The 20,194-nt window shown below is 38.4% G+C and overlaps 1 protein-coding gene across 5 annotated transcripts in view; it reads left to right on the forward strand.

Moving 5' to 3' along the window:
* BBS9 (Bardet-Biedl syndrome 9) overlaps positions 1-20,194 on the forward strand; it is a 260,226-nt gene that overhangs the window by 197,743 nt on the left and 42,289 nt on the right. The window contains exon 22 of one of the 5 annotated variants that reach the window (XM_061359383.1): positions 11,337-11,721. The exons of the other annotated variants lie outside the window; for them this stretch is intronic. Within the exon in view, the coding sequence (XP_061215367.1) occupies positions 11,337-11,347 (11 nt within the window). The 3' untranslated portion in view covers positions 11,348-11,721. Of the gene's footprint in view, positions 1-11,336; positions 11,722-20,194 lie in introns of those variants that run through there. 5 annotated transcript variants of the gene reach the window in all.

Genomic DNA, 20,194 nt, shown 5'->3' on the forward strand with positions numbered 1-20,194 from the left:
ATGCTTGTCTTGATCTGGAGGGGGAGGTTCGGAGATGAAAATTGCCAGCAGCCTGGTATTCTGAGAGGAGCATAGCATGTTTTTGATGAGGAATGGATTCCTGTCTTCTTCTCCAAGTGATGTGTCCTCCAGGCTGGCATTGGAGAAGGTAGCTGCACACATGTGCCTTGCTCAGTTACATATGCTGTCTAAATCATAGTAGGTAATAGGACTAGCTGTTATTACAAGCTTCTATTTATTATGTAAACTTTTCTTAATTACACTGTGGAGAAACTTGACTCCATCCCTTCAATAGAGGCTTAATTACTGAAGTCTCTTTTGGATGACAGCACCAAATATAGCTAACCTAAATTCCACCTAACACATCTCCTCCAACTTGTGTGTTATGTTCAGATGTTTCTGAAGGTTTATGCCACAGGTTCTGATGCAGGAACATAGGTGGAACTGAGGCTCTTTGTTATAGCGGCATAATGCCTAAGATAGATGTTTGACCCTTGTCTTTAAGCCTCACACATTAGGGACCTGAGAATTCTGTTTTCTCCACTGGAGAGTGATAATGCAGAAGCTCTGTCTGCACCTAGACTCACTAACCTGCAGCATGGCAAACTAGGCAAGCTGCCTGGTTTACGGGTTTATCTAATCTCACCTGCCCTTAAAATGTGTTCATGAGATGGTGCTGGCTAAGATGGTCAGGTGCTGGCTAAGGAAGGAGAGCTGGAAGAAGTTTGACCTTATTGCTGCTGAGCAGGCAAGGTATGTGGATAGCATGACTTAGAGAAATAGGAATATTAAGTTCTGGGTCTTGAAGACATCCTGTGCTTGAGAGCACTTGCACGTTCTCCCACCACAGGAGAACATAGACCACAGGCATGAAGTGTTTTAAAGACCTCTGAACCTGAGTTGGACAGAGGTACTTAGTTTTTTGTTCTGTAAAGGCATGGTCATCTTGTATGAATGTGTTAATTCATAGTTTATTAATTAGTGCTGTAAACTCTGTAAAATATTTTTACATGATACCAGAAAATGATTTTGGTTTAGCACAAGGAGACTTATGGCAGTGTCTTTCTGGTAAAGCTGTGTTAATACAGTAGTGAGCCTGCCTGCCTTTTGAGATACTTCTGGATGGTTTGGATTAATGAAATGACAATAAGTGTTGTTTTACTTTATGGACTAAGGGATATCATGAAATGTACCTTTCCTAAAACCTTTGATGTATTATTGTGCTCACTGTGGTAGTGAATGAGAACTCTATTGCAGAGAAGTGTAATGCACAGTACTGTCATCTCATAGATAAAAAACCCTTATAAATCAAGTGGATATAGTGAGGGTTTTGTTCTCTAATTAAATCACCCTTTCTCGTGTTTTTACACAAATAAAACATTTTCATTTTCATTCAGGCTAGTGATTTATGTCTTTGGCACCCTGTACTTGATGCTGTAGGGGCTCTGAGATGTTCATTGTTAGGCTCGAACTGTTGCAGTAATTCCGTTGCTTTCTGTCTCCATGTGTAATTTTCAGTCAAAGATTTACAGCCACTCACCCCATGGATCCTCATATTAAATTGTCTCATCTGCAAAAACAGATATAAATGAGTCCCTTGGCTATTTCTTCATAGTTCCAACACTCTTACGCAACCTGTGTATGGCCAACACACAAGAATGCTCATTGATGTAAGAGCCAAGTCAAGTTATTGCCACTGCCTATAGGTGCATTTTCTTGTACAGTTGTTTTCAGGACAGCATTATCCTTATTTCATATTGTCCTTTAATCTGTGTTAGAAAGCTATGAAAAGCAGGTAGGAGATCTGTATTGCAGAAACCTTTGCAGTTCTGTTCTCTCAGAATCATAGAATCATTGAATAGTTAGGGTTGGAAAGGACCTTAAGATCATCAAGTTCCAACCCCCTGCCACGGGCAGGGACACCTCACACCAAAACATGTCACCCAAGGCTCTGTCCAGCCTGGCCTTGAACACCGCCACGGATGGAGCATTCACAGCTCCCTTGGGCAACCCATTCCAGTGCCTCACCACCCTTACAGTAAAGAACTTCCTCCTTATGTCCAATCTAAACTTCCCCTGTTTAAGTTTTAACCTGTTACCCCTTATACTATCACTACAGTCCCTAATGAAGAGTCCCTCTCCAGCACCCCTATAGCCACCTTTCAGATACTGGAAGGCTGTTACAAGGTCTCCACGCAGCCTTCCCTTCTCCAGACTGAACAGCCCCAACTTTCTCAGCCTGTCTTCATATGGGAGGTGCTCCAACCCCTTGATCATCCTTGTGGCCCTCCTCTGGACTTGTTCCAACAGTTCCATGCGTTTTTTATGTTGAGGACACCAGAACTGCACACAATACTCCCAAGTGAGGTCTCACGAGAGCAGAATAAAGGGGCAGGATCACCTCCTTCGACCTGCTGGTCATGCTCCTTTTGATGCAGCCCAGGATACGGTTGGCTTTCTGGGCTGCAAGCGCACACTGAAGCCGGCTCATGTTCATTTTCTCATTGACCAGCACGCCCAAGTCCTTCTCTGCAGGGCTGCTCTCAGTCTCTTCTCTGCCCAACCTGTAGCTGTGCCTGGGGTTGCTCTGACCCAGGTGTAGGCCCTTGCACTTGGCATGGTCTCAGAGGGCCAACATCTTTCTCAAGTACACTTAATTTGATTTATTTATTTTTTAATGGTCATCTTCAGTAGTCCCAATATGTAGGCCATCTTTTGTGAACAAGTTGGGTTAAAAGCTTGTTTAAATTAAGAAAAAAGTATTTCCTTCAAGACTTTTTTTTTTTTACTGTAGAATAAAATAGCAATATCATTTGTAGCTTCTAAGGGTATTCTAATGAAAGTTTCTGAATAAAACATGATCCACTTTTTAGAATGGAAAGCAAACCACAAATCTAATAACTTTCAGTTCTGCAAGCTCAACATGTTACACAAAAATCAGGTTAGGTTCCTCTGGGTTCATATGTAATCCACGTGTAAGCATGCAGAACCCACAGTTGGAATTGGCTGATATTATTCTTTTATGCTTTTTTATTGATATTTTTCATTCTTAGATATTTTGAAGATGTGTAAATCCATATTTTTTTCCCTTTAACATCCTCTTACTGTTTTGATTTTCTCCATGAATCAGTCAGTTATGTTATGAATCTCAGATTGATAACAATAGAAAAGTCATTTTGTTGCCTAGTAATTTTTTGCTTCCCCTTTGCTGCTCTTGCTTAGTTATAAAAATGTTATTGACCTAATTTATTCTCGCAAAGGAATAAGCTGTGTTTTGTTTGAACCACATGCAACTACATACCAATTCTTAAGTAGCGGCATAAACTGAAGGGCCTTAGGTTCTTCAATGCAGGCAATGATACATGATCTTACCATCCCTTCATGGTTACTTTTTGTGATCAGCCATGCATTACCAGCTGCCTTCAGCCCTGTGAAAAAGAAAGTTATGTCCTCTTGCGAAAGTGGACTGCTGTCTGTCTGCTGCTTAAAACTTTTGTGTCCAATGTACATACAAAAACACAAGGGTGGTGGGGAAGGCTAGACACCAAGGAGTCACTATATATAGTAGGGTTTTTTCTTTTGACTGCTTAAAAAGATAAGTAGCTGAGAGAGAATCAAGTGTTGTTTCTCTATAAATTGTGCGCCAGCAGGTTTATCACTAAAGGCTGTAGGTTATGTTGAGTGGAATAATCAGGAGGAAGAAAGGGAGGCTAAAATAACAGAGTGGTAAGACTATTTTGACTCCACAATCAAACCCTCCTTGACTTTTGCCCTTTGGGTGGAAAGTGCTTATGTTACAAAACAACATGAGGTCAACCTCTATGTTCTGCTGTTAGTTTTGTTCTTGCTGATCTATACTGAGGGAGTGGTTGCATTGTACGTTTGTATTCTTCCCTTTTGTGTTAAATATTACATGCTGTCACTGTTTGAGTGATAAGGACAGTTGCCTTTACTACAGGGTGTAAGAAGAATTGCCAAGTTGAAGAATGAAAAATTGCCTAGATGGCATTGAAGAGCCATCCGTGACTTTAGGAAGGTACCTTGAAAAACACCTAAGCATCTACTTTTCAAATACCTCCTTTCCTCAAAGGCAGTGTATGGTGTTAAGACTATTTTTTATGAAGTCAGTTTCAAAAAAAGGTGGTTTGGGTGCATCCAGTTTGTGAAAATTTTCCTGAGTTCTTTTGAAAAGGTAAATCATACCTGGTCTAGTTATCAGCTTTTTTCTGAACTCTTATCACTGCTTGGTGAGTGATCCAGTGATAGACCTGTGATGTAGAAGAGGTGTTGGAACCTGAGTGTATTATTTAATGGCTGCGGTGCAGTGAAGGAGGCCCCTCTCAGGAAGCAATAAAGTAGTTATTAGGTAATGACTGTGGAGGCACCATATATAAGGTTAAATTGATACATGTAAATCACTGACTTTAAGATGCTGAAGCTGCCTCTTGGTGCCCATCTTTTTTTTACACAACTGGGGATCAAATAGTTCCTGTTTTGATAAATGGTATGTAGCTCACATACGTTAAAGACCTTAAGGGAGCTGAGCTCTTGAATTCCTTTAAAATGTAATGGAATTTGAGCACTGAGTGCTGTTTCTTTTTTAAAAAGAGTCGCTGTCTTATTTGCCTTTATTAAGCGGCTTTTGAAAATAGCGTGCAAAGACTGATACATCCTGTTAGGCACCGGGTATACATGCAGGCAGACACGTCTGATTTCAGATGTATATTGGCTGTGGGAGAAACCAGTGCAAAGCAATTTGGATTAGCTGTTGGTGACTTTCTACTTTTGTGTCTAGCATGTGCGGTGAATAAAACTGATGTCAGGTTTTGGAGGTCTCTGCACAGGCTGTGTGGGATCATTTGAACAGGAATGTTTCATGTTGGCTTGTTTGTGGATCATTAATTTTACTTAATATATTTTAAAATTGAAAAAAAAAATGATCTTTAGCTTATTGGACACCTGACATACAGGAACATGTCTAGTGGAGGGTGTCCCTGCACATGACAGGGGGTTGGAACTAGATGAGGTCCCTTCCAACCCAAAGCACTGGGTGATTCTATGCCTGAATCACTTGCTATATATTTGTCTGCTACCCAGCTGTATCTTAAGAAAATAATTCTATTTAGCAAAGCTGTTACACATGCTAAACAATATAAAAATTTAGTGTGATGATCATTATAACCCACATTCAGAATAGATTAAGCAAATCCTTAACACTACTGAAGTTGCAGTTTACTTCTGTAGTACATAGCATTAGGGTATCTGTAAACGTTTATACATGCAGTTCCTATATAAGAGTGGGTATATTTGTGTGTAAAATACATATAAACAAGATTTTACAGGACTTGTTAGCTGCAATTTCAAACAAGACCTGAGATTTTTTTTAGGAATGAGGGACTGTCTTCGCTTTTGAGGTTTGAGCTGTCTTTTCCTTGCTTGTATTGCTGTCTATGGAGGCTGTTTATGGCAGTTAAACCTGACAAATTTTCTTCAGACTAGTTACGTTGTGGGAGCTGCAGTTCGGTTGACATCTGTCAAGCTTTACAACAGAAAAGTTTGTTGGTTTTTTTTCGTATGGTAGTTTACATGTGACTTTATCTACTCTTGAGAATTGAATCTGCTATGGTTAAATACTGTATCTGATACTACGTGTGCTTGGACAGTGTGCAGCGTTGCAGCAACAGGTGAGTAAAATACAAAACGATTGCAAGCTGCTTTTCTTAAGAGAGATGTAGAATTAGGTCTTGGGTTTACAGTTAATCTTAGGTACTCTGCCACTTGCATGGGTGATCACCAAGGAAACAGGCTTGCTTTTGTTTGTGAAGGTACGTGCAATAAATGCACAGTAAACATCTGAATGGAATTCTATTTAAATATAATCATGTAAAAGAAATGCAATTAGAATGAAACCAAACCAGATGTAATTTTTTGCTAATATTCTTTAATTAGGTGAGTGCAAATCCTACAAGTGTTCAGTTAGAAGTTCACATGTAAATGTGAAAATCCAGCTGTAAAGTTAAAACAGAAGTACCTTAATCAGAGCTACACAAACCTATATAATCAGCATGAAAATATTTTTGTACTGCCACATGTGATATATCATTGCTTTGCTGTATAAACACAATTAAAGAGTGCCTTGGGGGCTCCCTCAGCAAGAGATTAAACAGGGAAACAAGGCCAGCAATTCTAACACTTTGCATCTGATGATTTAACCAATCCAGACAGGCTTTAATTCCCAAAGATTTCTATTCCCTGCAATATGCATTATAAAACTCAAGTGCAATTGTCTAATGCTTTAGGTCACAGACATCCGGTGTTTTGTGTTCTGCTTGTCAGTAAAAGAAATAATCCGTAACCTTTCCACAGATTGTCTCCCTCTTCCCTCTCTTTCCCCCCACCCTGTCAGAGATTAGCAACAATTTAGACTCCTGAGTGGAGCTAATTGCTGAATTCTGTCTAAACTGCTTCAGACAAAATGACCTTGCTTAGCAAAACCCTCCCATTTAAATTCTTAGGTTAACCTCACTTGTTTTGTCTGGAATAGGTTAAGGAAGCAGGCTGTAGGCTGCTCTGGAAAAGGTGAGCATTTCTGATGGGGAGCTGAGTAGCTGCAAGTGCTTCAGGGAGCCCCATTAACTTTCTTTTTTGAAATAGCATCAAGTAAACTACACAGAACTTGAAAAATAGTCTTAACTCAGGAAACTGCTTATTACTTAGGTGATTCTTTCTTACACAGTCTGATTCTGACTACCCTAGATTTACTAGTTTGGGATAACAAATCCCCTAGTTTGGGATAACAAATCCCTGTTTCTCAGGCTTTGTAAAATGATATATGGACTCTATAGAAAACTTTGGCTTACTGAAATTTGTTATAGAGGAAACCGAAACTTGCAAAATGGCTATTTTCAAAATTTATTGCTTTTGATAGCTAGCATTCCATAGAATAGAAAAGTGGTAAACTAGTTCAGATCAATCTCTTTCTTGGATGCTGTGAAATCCATGAATAGTTTCAGTGATCATTTGTACCCATTGTTAATTGCAAATAGCTTCCTATGTGTTTATGCCCCTAACTTTTGAATTTCTAGTAGTAAATTGCAACAAATCCAGCACAAAATCTGAAAAGCAGTTTTGGCAGTGTCTCATGGGTCAGATCACACACCAGCAGGCCTGCTGGCAATGGATGGAGTACACTTATCTCAAAGGGGGAGAAGAATCTTTGGACAGAAGTAGTGACAAAGGCTGAGCTACTTATTGCTGTCTTTGCCTCAGTCTTTAGTAGTAAGACCAATTTTATTCTGGGTACCCAGCTCTCTGAGCTGGAAGACAGGGATGGGGAGCAGAATGAAGCCCTCGTAATCTGAGGGGAGATGGTTCAGTGATGGGTCCTGCACTGGCGCCACAACAACCCCATGCAACGCTACATGTGTGGGGAAGAGTGGCTGGAAAGCTACCTGTTGGAAATGGGCCTGGGGTGTTGGTCAGTGGTTGGCTGAGTATGAGCCACCAGTGTGCCCAGAGGTCCGAGAGGGCCAACAGCATCCTAGCCTGTATCAGCAATAGTGTGGGCAGTAAGACCAGGAGAGTGATCGTCCCCTGCAACACTGGTGAGACCGTACCTCGAATCCTGTGTTCAGTTCTGGGCCCCTCAGTACAAGAGAGACATTGAGATGCTGGAGCAGAGCCAGAGAAGGGCAACAGAGCTGGTGAAGAGTCTTCAGAACAATCATGAGAGGAACGGAGATGGTTTGATCTGGAGAAGTGGAGGTTTAGGGGAGACCTAATCGCTCTCTACAGCTACCTGAAAGGAGGTTGTAGTGAGATGGGTGTTGGTCTCTACTCCCCTATAAAAAGCAATAGGACTTGAGGAAATGGACTCTGAACAATAGAGATCTGGGTTGAATATTAGGAAAAATTTCTTCACCGAAAGGGTTGTCAGTCATTGGAACAGGCTTTTCCAGAAAGTGGAACGGTAACCATTCCATGAAGTATTTAAAAGATGTGTAGATGTGGCACTTGCGGACCTGGTATAGTGGTGGACCTAGCTTGATGGTTGGACTTGATGATCTTAAAGGTCTTTTCTGACCTAAACTATTCTACGATTCCTGGAGGAAAAGAAAAATTCCTTTTAGTCAACTTAGTTTTGAGGCAGGCTGTGTTTTGGATTGGAAAATTTCAAAAATTCCAGATGATTAAAATGGTTTTTTAAAAGCAAACTTCTTTCTTTTTGGCTTGAAGTATTTTAATTGTCATCCTTATGTCACAGCAAAAATCTTTGGCATAAAAATTACATTTTCATGCCAAATACTAGAATGCATATTGCAGCATACAGCTCAAAGTCGTTATACTGGGTTGCGTTCAGTCTTCTTGTGGGCAGAAGGCAGAGATCATCTTTTCCGTAGGTTGTTTGGGTCTCCAAAATTAGCCTCACCTTTGTCCGATGTTGCTTCTAATATTGAGAAGGGCTAGTCAACAACATTGGAATATTTTATGGGACTTGCATGTTTTGCAAAGGTAGAGATGCTTGTAGTTCTTATGTCTTTTTATATCTGTAGTATGTATACGATAGACCTCATCCTCTATCAGTCATTAAGGTGGTTGTATGCAGCTATTCTTTTCCATGAGCTTTTTTTTCCATGTCTGCCTTGCTTCACGTCCAAGCAACTGGAAACGTTAAAAGTTAGTTTTTACAATACAATCACAGTCATGAACTCTAAATGACAAGACCTAACCAACCTGATAAATAGACTGCGAGAGCTGTCTACAGCTGCTGACTCTTAACCAAGAGCACTCATAGCTCTACAGCTCTATGGTTAACTTCTTTTCCTTCTCCATGCTGCACCTGATGTGCAGTGGTTCTCTAAAGCAAGTTTTATTAACAATTCAATTGTCCTTCTGCTACCTAGAGATTTCCTTTAAAGCAATAAAATTCCTAGTGCCCTAATCCAAATGACTACCCAAAGGGTCAAACATCCTAATTAGCTGGTTGTGAACATTGCCTCATATCGGAAATGGAGTTTACACATTTTATAAATTAAATCCAGATGAAAAATACTTTCTTTTCAGTCATCTTCATAGGCTCCGAATACCAAAAGTCTAATTGAGAGAGTAGGAAGTAGGAGTGGTGACGTTAAAAGCCTGTTCTTTCACTGTCAGCCTTGGTGCAGATGATAGGAATTGGTGAGCTGAAACTGTAAGGCATGAACTAAAATGAAAGTTTGAAAAGAAAAATATACAGTCATGGTATGTATTTTCTTACTTGATTCCAGAAAAGTAACTTTAATTCAGAAATATTGTACTGTTACATCCAAAGCCTTCAACAGTGCTGCAAAGTGATGAAATGTTTAAGGTTTTTGCTAACTGTCCAGGAATATTCAGTAGCTAAAAAATAAATAGCAAATGGTAAAGGAAGGAAATGGATTTTTAAGCCCCATTTAAAATTAAACCTCGTGTTTATTAGTATCAATCCATAATAGTAATACTTGTATTTGAATATACTGTTACCAACAGGGAACATTTGGTCTATTTGGACATGCTGTGAGATCCAGGCAGCTGCAGTAGCTTAGCCATTTTTAAATACTTAATAAACTGGCACTCCTAAACCTGACTTATTTATTATTATGGACATAAAATCCTGCAAAAGAAAGCCAGATGGTTAGGGACCACAGTTTGGTTTTAGGGTTTTGAGCTCTGTATCATGCTTTTCATTATAAGATTTCCTATTCCCTGTATTTTTTTATATCTTCTGATAAGGCTACCAAAAATTCTTCAGTTCACCCATTCTCCACATAAATGAGTTGAATGGAAATTGTAAGAAATAAAAGGTGTATGGTTTAAATGCTTGTTTCAAGAACTAGTGTGTTTTCAAGAGTAAAATGAGGTTTAGGTGTTTTGTTCAGAAAGAGCAGAATTGCTTTTAATTGCTTTTGAATATCTAGTTCAGATCAAACCCAAGGAAGTAAGATTGTGAAGTTTCAGTCTTCAGAACATTGCTTTGAATAATATGGCCTGTATCAAATCCTGCTCCATGTGATTGAACTATGTGACTGTTCTCATTGTCTATCGCAATTTTACATTGTTTTCATTCTGTCTAAAAACTTCCACCAACTTCAGTTTTTTTGTATTTCTCTTCCATATATATCATCCTCTCCTCAGTGGAGCATTTAATGTCTTTGCTCCTCTGTTGAAATGTCGCTTGCATTTCAAATTTCAGATTCATGTTCATTGGATGGTGACCCTCATTACAATTCTTTGCAAGTGCATTTCTGTGTAGCAGATTACACTGGGGTGCTCATTTAATTAAGCATGTATCAGTTGATTATTCATCTTGGGCATGGTATTTGTTCAAACAGAATTCTGTTAGAAGGAGTTTTGTAATATTTAAAACAGTTATCTGTTTTTATGTAGCATTTCATATGTTTGTGTAGAATGAAATTAAGCAGCTCTGGCTGCTTAACTGTAGGTATTTAGTTGTCTTATAATTGATCCATCCCATCCGTGACAACTGTTTCCTAAATTGTCAGATTTGTAGTTCATGTATAACATGTCATTAAATTTTACCTGTGTTGTACTCTAATTGGTCTTGATAAGGAGTTTGGAAGTTCAGGTTATAAAGGCAGAAGAAATCAGGCCAAGCAGAAAGTAATTGTGTCTTAGAAGATAGTCTCATCAAATACAGATAATGATTGTTTGAAGGTCAAAACCAGATAGAATGGAAGAGTAGGCATGGATGTGGGAAATGTGTGTTGGAGATATGAGGATTACCTTCCTAATCCAATTAATCTTCTCCTTTTTGTCATTTTTTCTCCTCTTGAAATCTCTGTCCTTTGTCTTCCCCATCCTCCAGGTGAATCACGTGCCTAATACTCTCTTGAGGGTAGTTTCAGTAGCTTGTGCAGGATGGGTCTTTTATCTAGAATGTTTTTGGTTTTACTTGGCAGCTACTGATTTGATATGCAAAACATAGAAAAGGGCTGTGTATTCATGTATATACTTTATTGTGTTTATGGGATGGATCAGTGTTTTAAACCCTGGAAAGATGGAAGAAGCAGCAGGGAATACAGATTTATTATTCAGTTGTTGTAGTAGAGGTTAACCGTGGTTTAAAAAATTAGCATGCTAGATAAGTAAGTTCTCTTTTGAAGTAGGTATGAGGAGGAAGCAGAGGGGTGATTTTTTAGGGTTTACCATGGAAAACCTGGATATGTTCAGTAGAAACATATCTTTTAACAGGTAATTCCTGTGGTAAGATTTTACAAAAAGAATTTATAATGGCAAATAATTACCCTTAATAGCAGTTTTAAAAGGCAGCATATTAATCCACATCATTTTTCTTCTAGATATGTTTTGAAATAAATGTTCTCCGATCAGTGTCATAAGTGATGCCATTTAAAATTCTGAATACACACTCATGGACATGTGGGTTCATGCTTAGATGTGTAGATATCTTTTTCAGTGGAGTAATCAGTGACTGAAAAAGGGATTTGAAATGAGTTGAATATTGACATAGAACCTGAAGTATCTCCTTATGGAAATGGTGGCGTTAACATCATTTGGTGAGAATCAGAGGGTTTGTCATCTTCTCTTTTCACTCTTCCAATTAGTGGAGTATTTCCAGCACCTTTTTAGCCCCAAATTTGGCCTTTTAATTCTAATTAATTTGTGCAGTCTGTGTCTTTTTATTGAGGATTCTGCTGTTTTCTGAAAGGGTGTAGGTCAATATCCTTTTTATATCTTTGAAAATTATATTATTTGAACATAGAAACATGTTACAAATGGAATTAAAAAATAAAAAAAAAAAAATAAAAGCTTTCCCAGTTTTCTGTATCCCTCTCTCTTCAAACATTCATTGAAAGTCCTATGTTATCCATGAAAAAATAAAGGAGTGGTTTGAAAATTATCTGTACTTGGTGCTCAGATTTTCTTCTTACTCATCAGTTGCAAAAGAGGACCTTTAACTGCAGATACGGTATTTTCAGTGAGTGAAGGATTCTTTTGTTTTCATTTGATTCGTTTGTATTTAGATGAAAATGTTGTTTCAAGTCTAAAGCTAGTAAATGGAAAACAAAATTGAGCAATATTGTTTCTCTAGTTAATATATATCGCACATAGGTTTATATTGTAGGTTATAAACCTATATAATTAATATAATTAAATGTGTTTATTATAGGTAGGAGTATAGGTAGCATATCTCATTAAATTTGACCCTTTGTATCATGCATGAGTATTGATTTCAAGTATAATAAAAATTCTGTAAGTCCGGTATCCGTGGTTGCTTCTTAAATGATACCTGAGAAAGGACATAACCTACAAATGGTTTTCTGTATTCTACAATCACACCTCCTAGCCTTAATCAAAGGTTTGTTTCTGGTCTACAGACACTGGCTTTAGCAGGTGTAAATGGAAAGCACATTTGTGAGTCGTGAGCCCAGCACCTAACAACTTCCTGCCATAGTTGCTCATGTGTTCCCTATAGGACTTCTAGTTCCTTAAGTGCATTAGTGGTATAGCTGGATGAGGACAGTTACTGAGGTGGTAAAGTGAATCTTGTGTGTTGTACTGACATTACTGGTACCTAGCAGTACCTGACTGATTGCTACGTACCTATGGACAGGGCTTTGAGCAACCTGTTCTAGTGCAATGTGTCCCTGCCCATGGCAAGCGGCTGGAACTGTATGATCATTAAGGTCCCTTCCAAACCAAACCCTTCTGTGATGCTATGCTCTGTACCGAACTGACATGATTTTTTAGGGGCCAATATAGACATAATGTGCTGAATTGATACGGTTCCAGAACTATGTAAATGTGAATTGCTTTCAGATACATGGTTAGAAAAGTCCAAAGTCTAATCAGACCTAAAACCAGGTTGCACAGGATTTCAGGAGATGTCTGAAGCTCCTCAGCATGTCTATTGAGTGCAGTATGGTTAAAACCACCTCACAATGAATCAAGAAATAGGGGCCTCAGTACACTACCATGCCTAAATCGTATTTATTCACAATCATATTATGAGTTTCACTGAAAATAAATACTATTTACAGGCACGAATTCCCCCTGTAGTTGTTTTCTTGCTGTCAATAGAATTTCTGTACCCTCAAGGTCTTTGCTATGTGATATCGTTTACCTTTGGGCATTCACATTTAGACTTAGCCTAGTTTCTTTTGGCCAAATTTGGGATGTTCCCTGGCACAATGACACTATTATTTGGATCAGATTGTCCAATCAGTTGCAGTAAAATGTCACTTTGAACTGAAGATGAACCTGCAGTGTAATACTGGATTCTGATTTTGGATCTGTAATCTCAGCTTTGAAGTTAAGAAATGTTCATATGGCATATGAATAGGAATGCCAGATATGTGTAGGTCACCTGCAAATAAATCTGGATACAAAGTCAGAAGTGATTTACAGTTAAAATATCATGTAAATTAAGTGCAAGTAAATATGTTTGGAAAATAATTGTATGTTACTATACTATTTTGAGTTCTGTATTAAAATGCAGAGAAAAAAGGGGGTTGCAACCCTTAGATTAACATGTTTTTCACCAGGATATCAATAAAAACCTAATGCCAACCTTGTCTGTGAATAAAATACCTATAAACACAGTATATAACACGTTTTTACATAGTTGACCTATTGAACATTTGCACATGTTTTTCATTTACATGGAATTGTTCTCTCTACTAGACTCCATTCAATTTTACTTTTTTTTAAGCTTGTCTTAAATACAGCAGACACTTTAAATATCTTAACAAGCAGAGCCGACCTCTATGTGGAATTCTTCAGAAAGGATTGTGGGCAGCTGCTGTGGCCAAGGTGTGCTTAGGTCTGGTTTATGGCATGAATAAGGTAGAGGAATCCTCAGAAGAGTTTGTACAAGTAGAGTGTAAAAGCTAGACACAGGGGAAAATATTGGCTCTGGTCAAAGGAGTGTATGTGGTGCATATAATTTCCCAGCAGTTGTGCTGTAGTGCACTCATACGCACAATATACTGCTTAACTGGTAATAGGAAGCCATTGTTTTCTTTACAGATCAGAAACCTTGACTCCTGGCAGGTCATAGGAACACGTGCATAATGTAATAACTTAAACACATGTCCCTGTTGTAAGGCAGGTGTGAAACAAGGATATTCCAGTTGAAAGATCCTACAGCTAGCTTTAGAGTCAAGAGGAAGGCCAGCAGGATGCGTGGTCTGGAAATAGGCGCTATAGATGTTTTAGGAGGTTGCTTTCATTCTGTTAAAAATCAAAATCTGCATAATTCAGTTCATTAATAATTTTACTCTATTCTTTTTTTAAATGCTTTTTTCCTGGTCTCTGGGTGGGTGGGGAAGGCAAGTTACCTTTTCATAAGCTTTTATTGTTCTTTTTCGCCTTTAGCTGTAAAAGTACTTTTAGTTTTTTGGGTTATGTTCTCTATATTAGAAAAAAGACCTATGCATGCTTGGTCTTAAAAGGATTTGTTTGTACCATTTCTGACACAGAGAAGGAGAATTCCTATTTAGTATTTTTAAACCAGGTTCATTTGTATATTAATATGTTTAATTTCTAAACTATTAGTTATGTATGATTAAGATAGCCTTCGGTATATGTCATTGCTCCATTCTAGTTACTTAGAAGCACCAGCTCTCAATCTGATGACAATCTGTACTCTAAATATTCATTTCAAGGTGTAAGTTCATTCCCTTTTGGTAATGAGGCAAGCTTTCTCTGGGTCATAAACCCTAAAGCAGCTTTAATATTGAAGTAAAACTGAGGAGTGATTTAGCCATATTATGATCTTGTTTGGGGATTTTATTCCCTCCTTTATGCAAAGAACTTTCCAAACAACAGATGTTTTAAATGTGCAACATGAGATTATAAATACAAAGCAAACCCAGTGGATAAATCACAGATTCAGGGCTCTGTAAGCTGCTTCTGTACTATAGAAAAGTTACCTTCACAGTCACTGTGGTATAAAACATGCCTAATACTGCTTTAAAATTTCCTGTACCAGAGACTAAAATATTGTATTTAACTTGTATCTGTTTTGAAATCCTTACTTTGCAGATCAGGATAATTTGCAGAAGCCATACAAGTTTTCCTGAGTGTTCTGGGCCCATGCTTTTTGTTGTTAACTCGGGAGGGATTCTTTTCGGTAGGAAGTCAGAACTGACAGTTGCAAACTTTGTGTAGGAATTACTCCATCCACAAAAATCCTGAACAGTTAGAAGGGAAAGGACGTTTTAATGAGGGGGGGGGGCCCCCCCCCCTCCCGCCAATGAATCCTCTGTGTGAAAGAGAATGAACAAGAGACCAAACATTTTCCAAGTTATAAAACTGAGGACTTGAATCAAGGGTCTTCTTGCTTCTTACGAACTTGTGAATTGGCAGTATAACTAATCTGCAGCATTATTCTTCCTCTCCTCAGCTGTTAGCAGCAACAGGGGTAAGTGTAAAGGCTCATCCCTCATGAACTATCATTTGTATCTTTAAAACAGGGTCCTATTGTGGCTGTAACTTCTGCACATGGTATGTGAAGCCTTGATGCAAAGGAAATCAGTAGAAAGTTTACTGTTGACTACAAGAGTCTTTGGATCAGGCCCTGAGCTTTTTAGTCTGCAACTGTCGTGAAAAATAAATACTGCACTTTAAGGAGCAAGCTCCAGGGTCTCCTAAAAGTAGCTTAAATAGCTCAGAGAGGAGCAGTATAATAACTCCAGCTTTCATATAGTAGGTTCTCACTAGTTTTACATCCCAGGGATACTGCTGGGACTCCCAAATCACTGGTCAACGGTGTAATGATACATGGCAAATTACCTAGGTAATGGCAGTCGGATAAATCACCTCCAGCCAATGCTGGTTAGCCAAGGGAGGGGTGCGCTGTGTATTAACTGGAACCAATTCCCCAAAGACAAAATCAAAGGAAAAATGGACTTGAGACATTTTTTTTTTTCAACCTAGTATGATGATTAGTGGTCATTAGTGAAGAAGATTTATTTTTCCTTACAGAAAGGCTAGTGAGTGACTTCAGAAAAGCAAATGTGAACGTTTAACTTCTTACAGAAATTGCTGGAAGGGATCAGAGGTTTCACAGCAGAGCTGTTCACCTTCAAGACAGAGTTTCTGTTTGTGCTCTTCCAATAAGGCAAAACAAACACAACGGAAAGAATCCAGAAAGCTCTTGATAGCACCCAGGACTGCAAAACAGCCACAGTGACTCGGCATTATCATTTTCATGAGAAAGAAAGGAAATAACCAGCAACTATTCCCTAACCTCCTACATGTTTTGCTGGGGTGATGTGAAGTTGAAGATCAAAATGCTGTCAACTTCATAGGAATTGAAGGTGCTGAATGGGAACCTGGCAAAGGAAAGTGCTGTGGCTCATCTTAGCCAGAGCACAAACTTTTTGGGGAATGAAACCCGGAATCCAGTTAAAGTCACAGCAAAGTGCTATATTTTTCGTACCTCTATCCAGAAATGCAGGACTTCTAAATCCCATCTGATGCTTGCAGTTAGCTGTGGAAAAAGTGAATGTGGGTTAGGCTGGTGCCAGTTATAATAATAATTTGAATCATCTTAGAAAATTTCAAAGTATTTTTCTGACAGAAATAAATCATGGGCTAGTAAATTGAGCAGTTAAAGGAAGGTGTTAATGGAAGGTGGGTACATTGACAGGCATTAAGCACATCCTGTGTTAGGCAGTGATGTACGAGCCCATGGTGGTATTTTTGGAACTTCCTTTGTGGAGCATTGTTGAGTGCTGGAATTATCACCTCTTTATGAAGGTACAGGCAGGGGAGGATGACTTAGCCATCTCTGTTGCAGAGTTCAAATGGTAACTGCAGTATTTTTAACCTGGGTGTGTGATGACAAGCCAAGAGGCTCCCATCTTGTTCTATTGATCACACTGGTGGATTTATGCACTTTAGTGCATGTATCTGTGCAAGATTTTCAAGTATTTCAAGTTGAATAATTAGGATGATGACTCACAGAATCACTTGCATATAAGGTACCATCTGAGCTTACAGGGAATATTAAGCAACATTCAAAGTTCTCTGACTTAAATCCACTGTTTTTATTTTCCTCAAATAAGCTTTCTTTCCTAATGTAACCTGCCCAATTCTGGCTTATGTGTAATGTTTCTGATAAAAGCAGTACAAGACACTTATTCTTTTGATGCTGTGATCTGCACTTCTGGCTAATCTTTTTTTCCCTGTAGCCTGGATACAGTGTGGTAAGAGAGAGAAGCAGATATGATTCATCATCTACTGAAGTGCAGCCAAATAATACATGAATTCTAAAAACAACTAAAGCTTGAGTGATGGAAGATGAGACTGAAGCAGTCATGGCAGATTCATGCTAGCAGGAGAATCATAGAACGGTTAGGATTGAAAAGGGCCTTAAGATCATCTAGTTCCAAGCCCCTCCACATGCAGGGACACCTTCTATTAAACCAGGTTGCTCCAAGCCCCTTGAACACTGCTGGGGATGGAGCATTCACATCTTCCTTCATCAGTCTGTGCCAGTGTGCCTCACCACCCTGATAGTGAAGAACTTCTTGCTTATATCTAACCTACATCTCCCATGTTTAAGTTTGAATCCATTGCCCCTTGTCCTGTCGCTACAGTCCCTGAAGAAAAGTCCCTCTCTGGCATCCTTATAGACTAAAGTACAGAGAACCTGGTGTTAGACCAAAAGAGCCTTTACCCTTTCAGTAGCTTGACACAGAAGAATAATCCTATTGATAAATCTTAATCTTCACATAATTTTCTCAATATTTTTATTTTAGACAGACTGATGTATCTGGAAATTATGTTAAATTCTTCCTCTTGTGGCAGTGAATCCCATTGGCCATTTATATTAATGGCATGAGGTGAAGTGAGTATTAGTGTTCATAGTCATGTATTTCTACTTGCTGGCTACTTGTCCAAATGCTGCAAAGGGTTAGGCAGATTTTTGTTAATGATGGTGCTAGAATGCAAAGAGCAATAGTAGCCATTATATCTGTCTGAGTTGACATTTTGAAAGGTTTTGAGTGCTTCAGGGTACTTTATTTTACTTGGGATTTTAGCTTGTTCCTGACAGCCAGAGCTGGGTTGCAGCACAGTTCTTTAAACATCTGTAGTTTCTTTCTGTACTAAAAAATAGAATAGGGAGTGGAGATTTTTGACTTCACATCCTTGCTTCAGTGAATTTTAGTTATCCAAAATGAATTCGTTGCACAAAGTAAGTCAATTACCTCCAAGGAGCCAATAGACTGATAGGAAGGGATATCTGGGTGAACAGTGGAATCTAGCCCATGAGCTGAAGACTCTCTCTTTCCAAGTTAATATCCTACCTGGAGGTATTTTTTAAATTCTCTGTTCCCATTTTTGAGTGTGCAAATTTGCATTTTCCAGTTTAAAAAGACTGTGGAAAACTTCTTTATGAGTTCTAACCTTCATTTGTTCTGTAACAAACGTTACAGAACAACTTAAATGCTTCTGTAGCGATTTTCATACCCAGGTAGTGTTACAAAAAGAACTCTAAAATGGGCTGGATTTAGTTTTTATTTTATTTATTTAAGAAGTGAAACTTTATTCTGCAAGGCTAATAGCTAGCGTAAGGTGGAGCAGTGTCCTTGCCAACTATAGAACATTTGTTAACAATGTTTATTATCATAATGCTAAAAGTATGTTATTACTAACTTTGTATGAATAATATTTTTGTGCAAGTTACAGCACACAACAAGGTGTGCATTATAAAAGAGGGTGTCTTTGGCTGAATGACTTAAGTGCCTTGAAAAGTGGGATTTTTGTATCCATCCACACAAATGTATTCATCCACTAAAATTTTCCCAAACTCATTTCTTTAGAATGGCAAGAGAGATTAAAAAGGGCAAAGTGATTCTGTATGATCTCGTTGTGATGGAAAGAACTTCAAGCTAATGACTGGATTGTATTTTATGATCTGTCCCTATTTTATTCTTTGGATGTTGGAGTACATTGTAGTTTAAGATGGAAACAATACTGCTTTGTGATCTTAAAGGGACTTATCTTTGTGGTGTGTTGAAAAACGTTAGTACTGCACATCCTGACTATTTTCAACTCCTGCAGTTTCACATAGGTTTTAAAAAGAGAAGACTTGATCAGCGTTAGTTTGTTCATAATGTAGGAAAGAATCAGCTACTCCGTACATTCTGTTCTGTGATTAATTCGTCTTTCAGCTCCAGGTAAGCTGCAGAAAAAGAAATCTGTAGCCAAATCAACAGCTTTTCACAATGATGGTTTCAAAGCTGGGTGCATGAGCACTGCTACCTACTTAGGCTTGAGGAGATGAAGAAAAGTAGGATGGGATTAAAATCATCTCCCCCTGAGATGGATGTCTTACATAAGGCAGAGGATTACTCTCTGGTTGTGAATTCCTTTCTCCATTATCTGTCAAAGTCTATTTTATTATAACAAAGTGGATGCCTAATTTTTGCATGATTATCATTAAGTGAGCTGGATCCTATATAATAAAGTCAATTGCTAGGTTACAGTGAAACTGGTTACGGATGAAACAAGAACATTTTTAGTGTGTTGTATATTATAATAGTTTCATGCTTTGAAAGAGCTAGTACCTTTACGAAAAAGCAAAAAACTCCTTGCATGTAAAATCAGTGCCATTCTACTGAAGTCAGTGGACAAGTGCTGATTTCACTTGAGCTGAAGATCTGGCCTGTGTTCTGGGGCTAGTGTGGAGGACGTTTCATGTTTACCTTTTACTTTATTACTGTCTCAAAACCATACTGTGCTGCCATATATTTGTCAGTCACCTTTTAGAATTGGCATTTATTAATTGCTCATGAAGCATGTAAAAGGACTGATAATTAATTGTTTGACTCAGAAATAACTTAATGAAAATACAAAGCAGTTTTTGCCATCTGAGTGCTGGCAGGAAACCAAAGTGCTAAACTCTAATATATACCTCAAATAAACTTGAAATATAACTGTGAAATATGTAGAGAGGTACTTCTCATTAGTACTGTATTGGCATAATGGAGCAGAGTTCTGTTTTACATTAAATGGAATTCCATTTCCTGTTATCATTAATGCAAAGGGACAATTTGGGCTCCATCTTCTTAAAGCACCCTGTCTTTATTATTGATAAGCCACTGTTTGCCTTGGTCCATTGTACTGGTGTGGATTTTAGGCTTGAGACTGAAACTGGGAAGCTTTCCTGAGCACCAAGCAGTGC

Source organism: Neopsephotus bourkii, unplaced genomic scaffold (genome assembly GCF_033783945.1).
Source record: "Neopsephotus bourkii isolate Nb327-2 ecotype Australia unplaced genomic scaffold, CSIRO-AGI_Nbou_v1 NB_973, whole genome shotgun sequence".
NCBI classification, from domain to species: Eukaryota; Metazoa; Chordata; class Aves; order Psittaciformes; family Psittacidae; genus Neopsephotus; species Neopsephotus bourkii.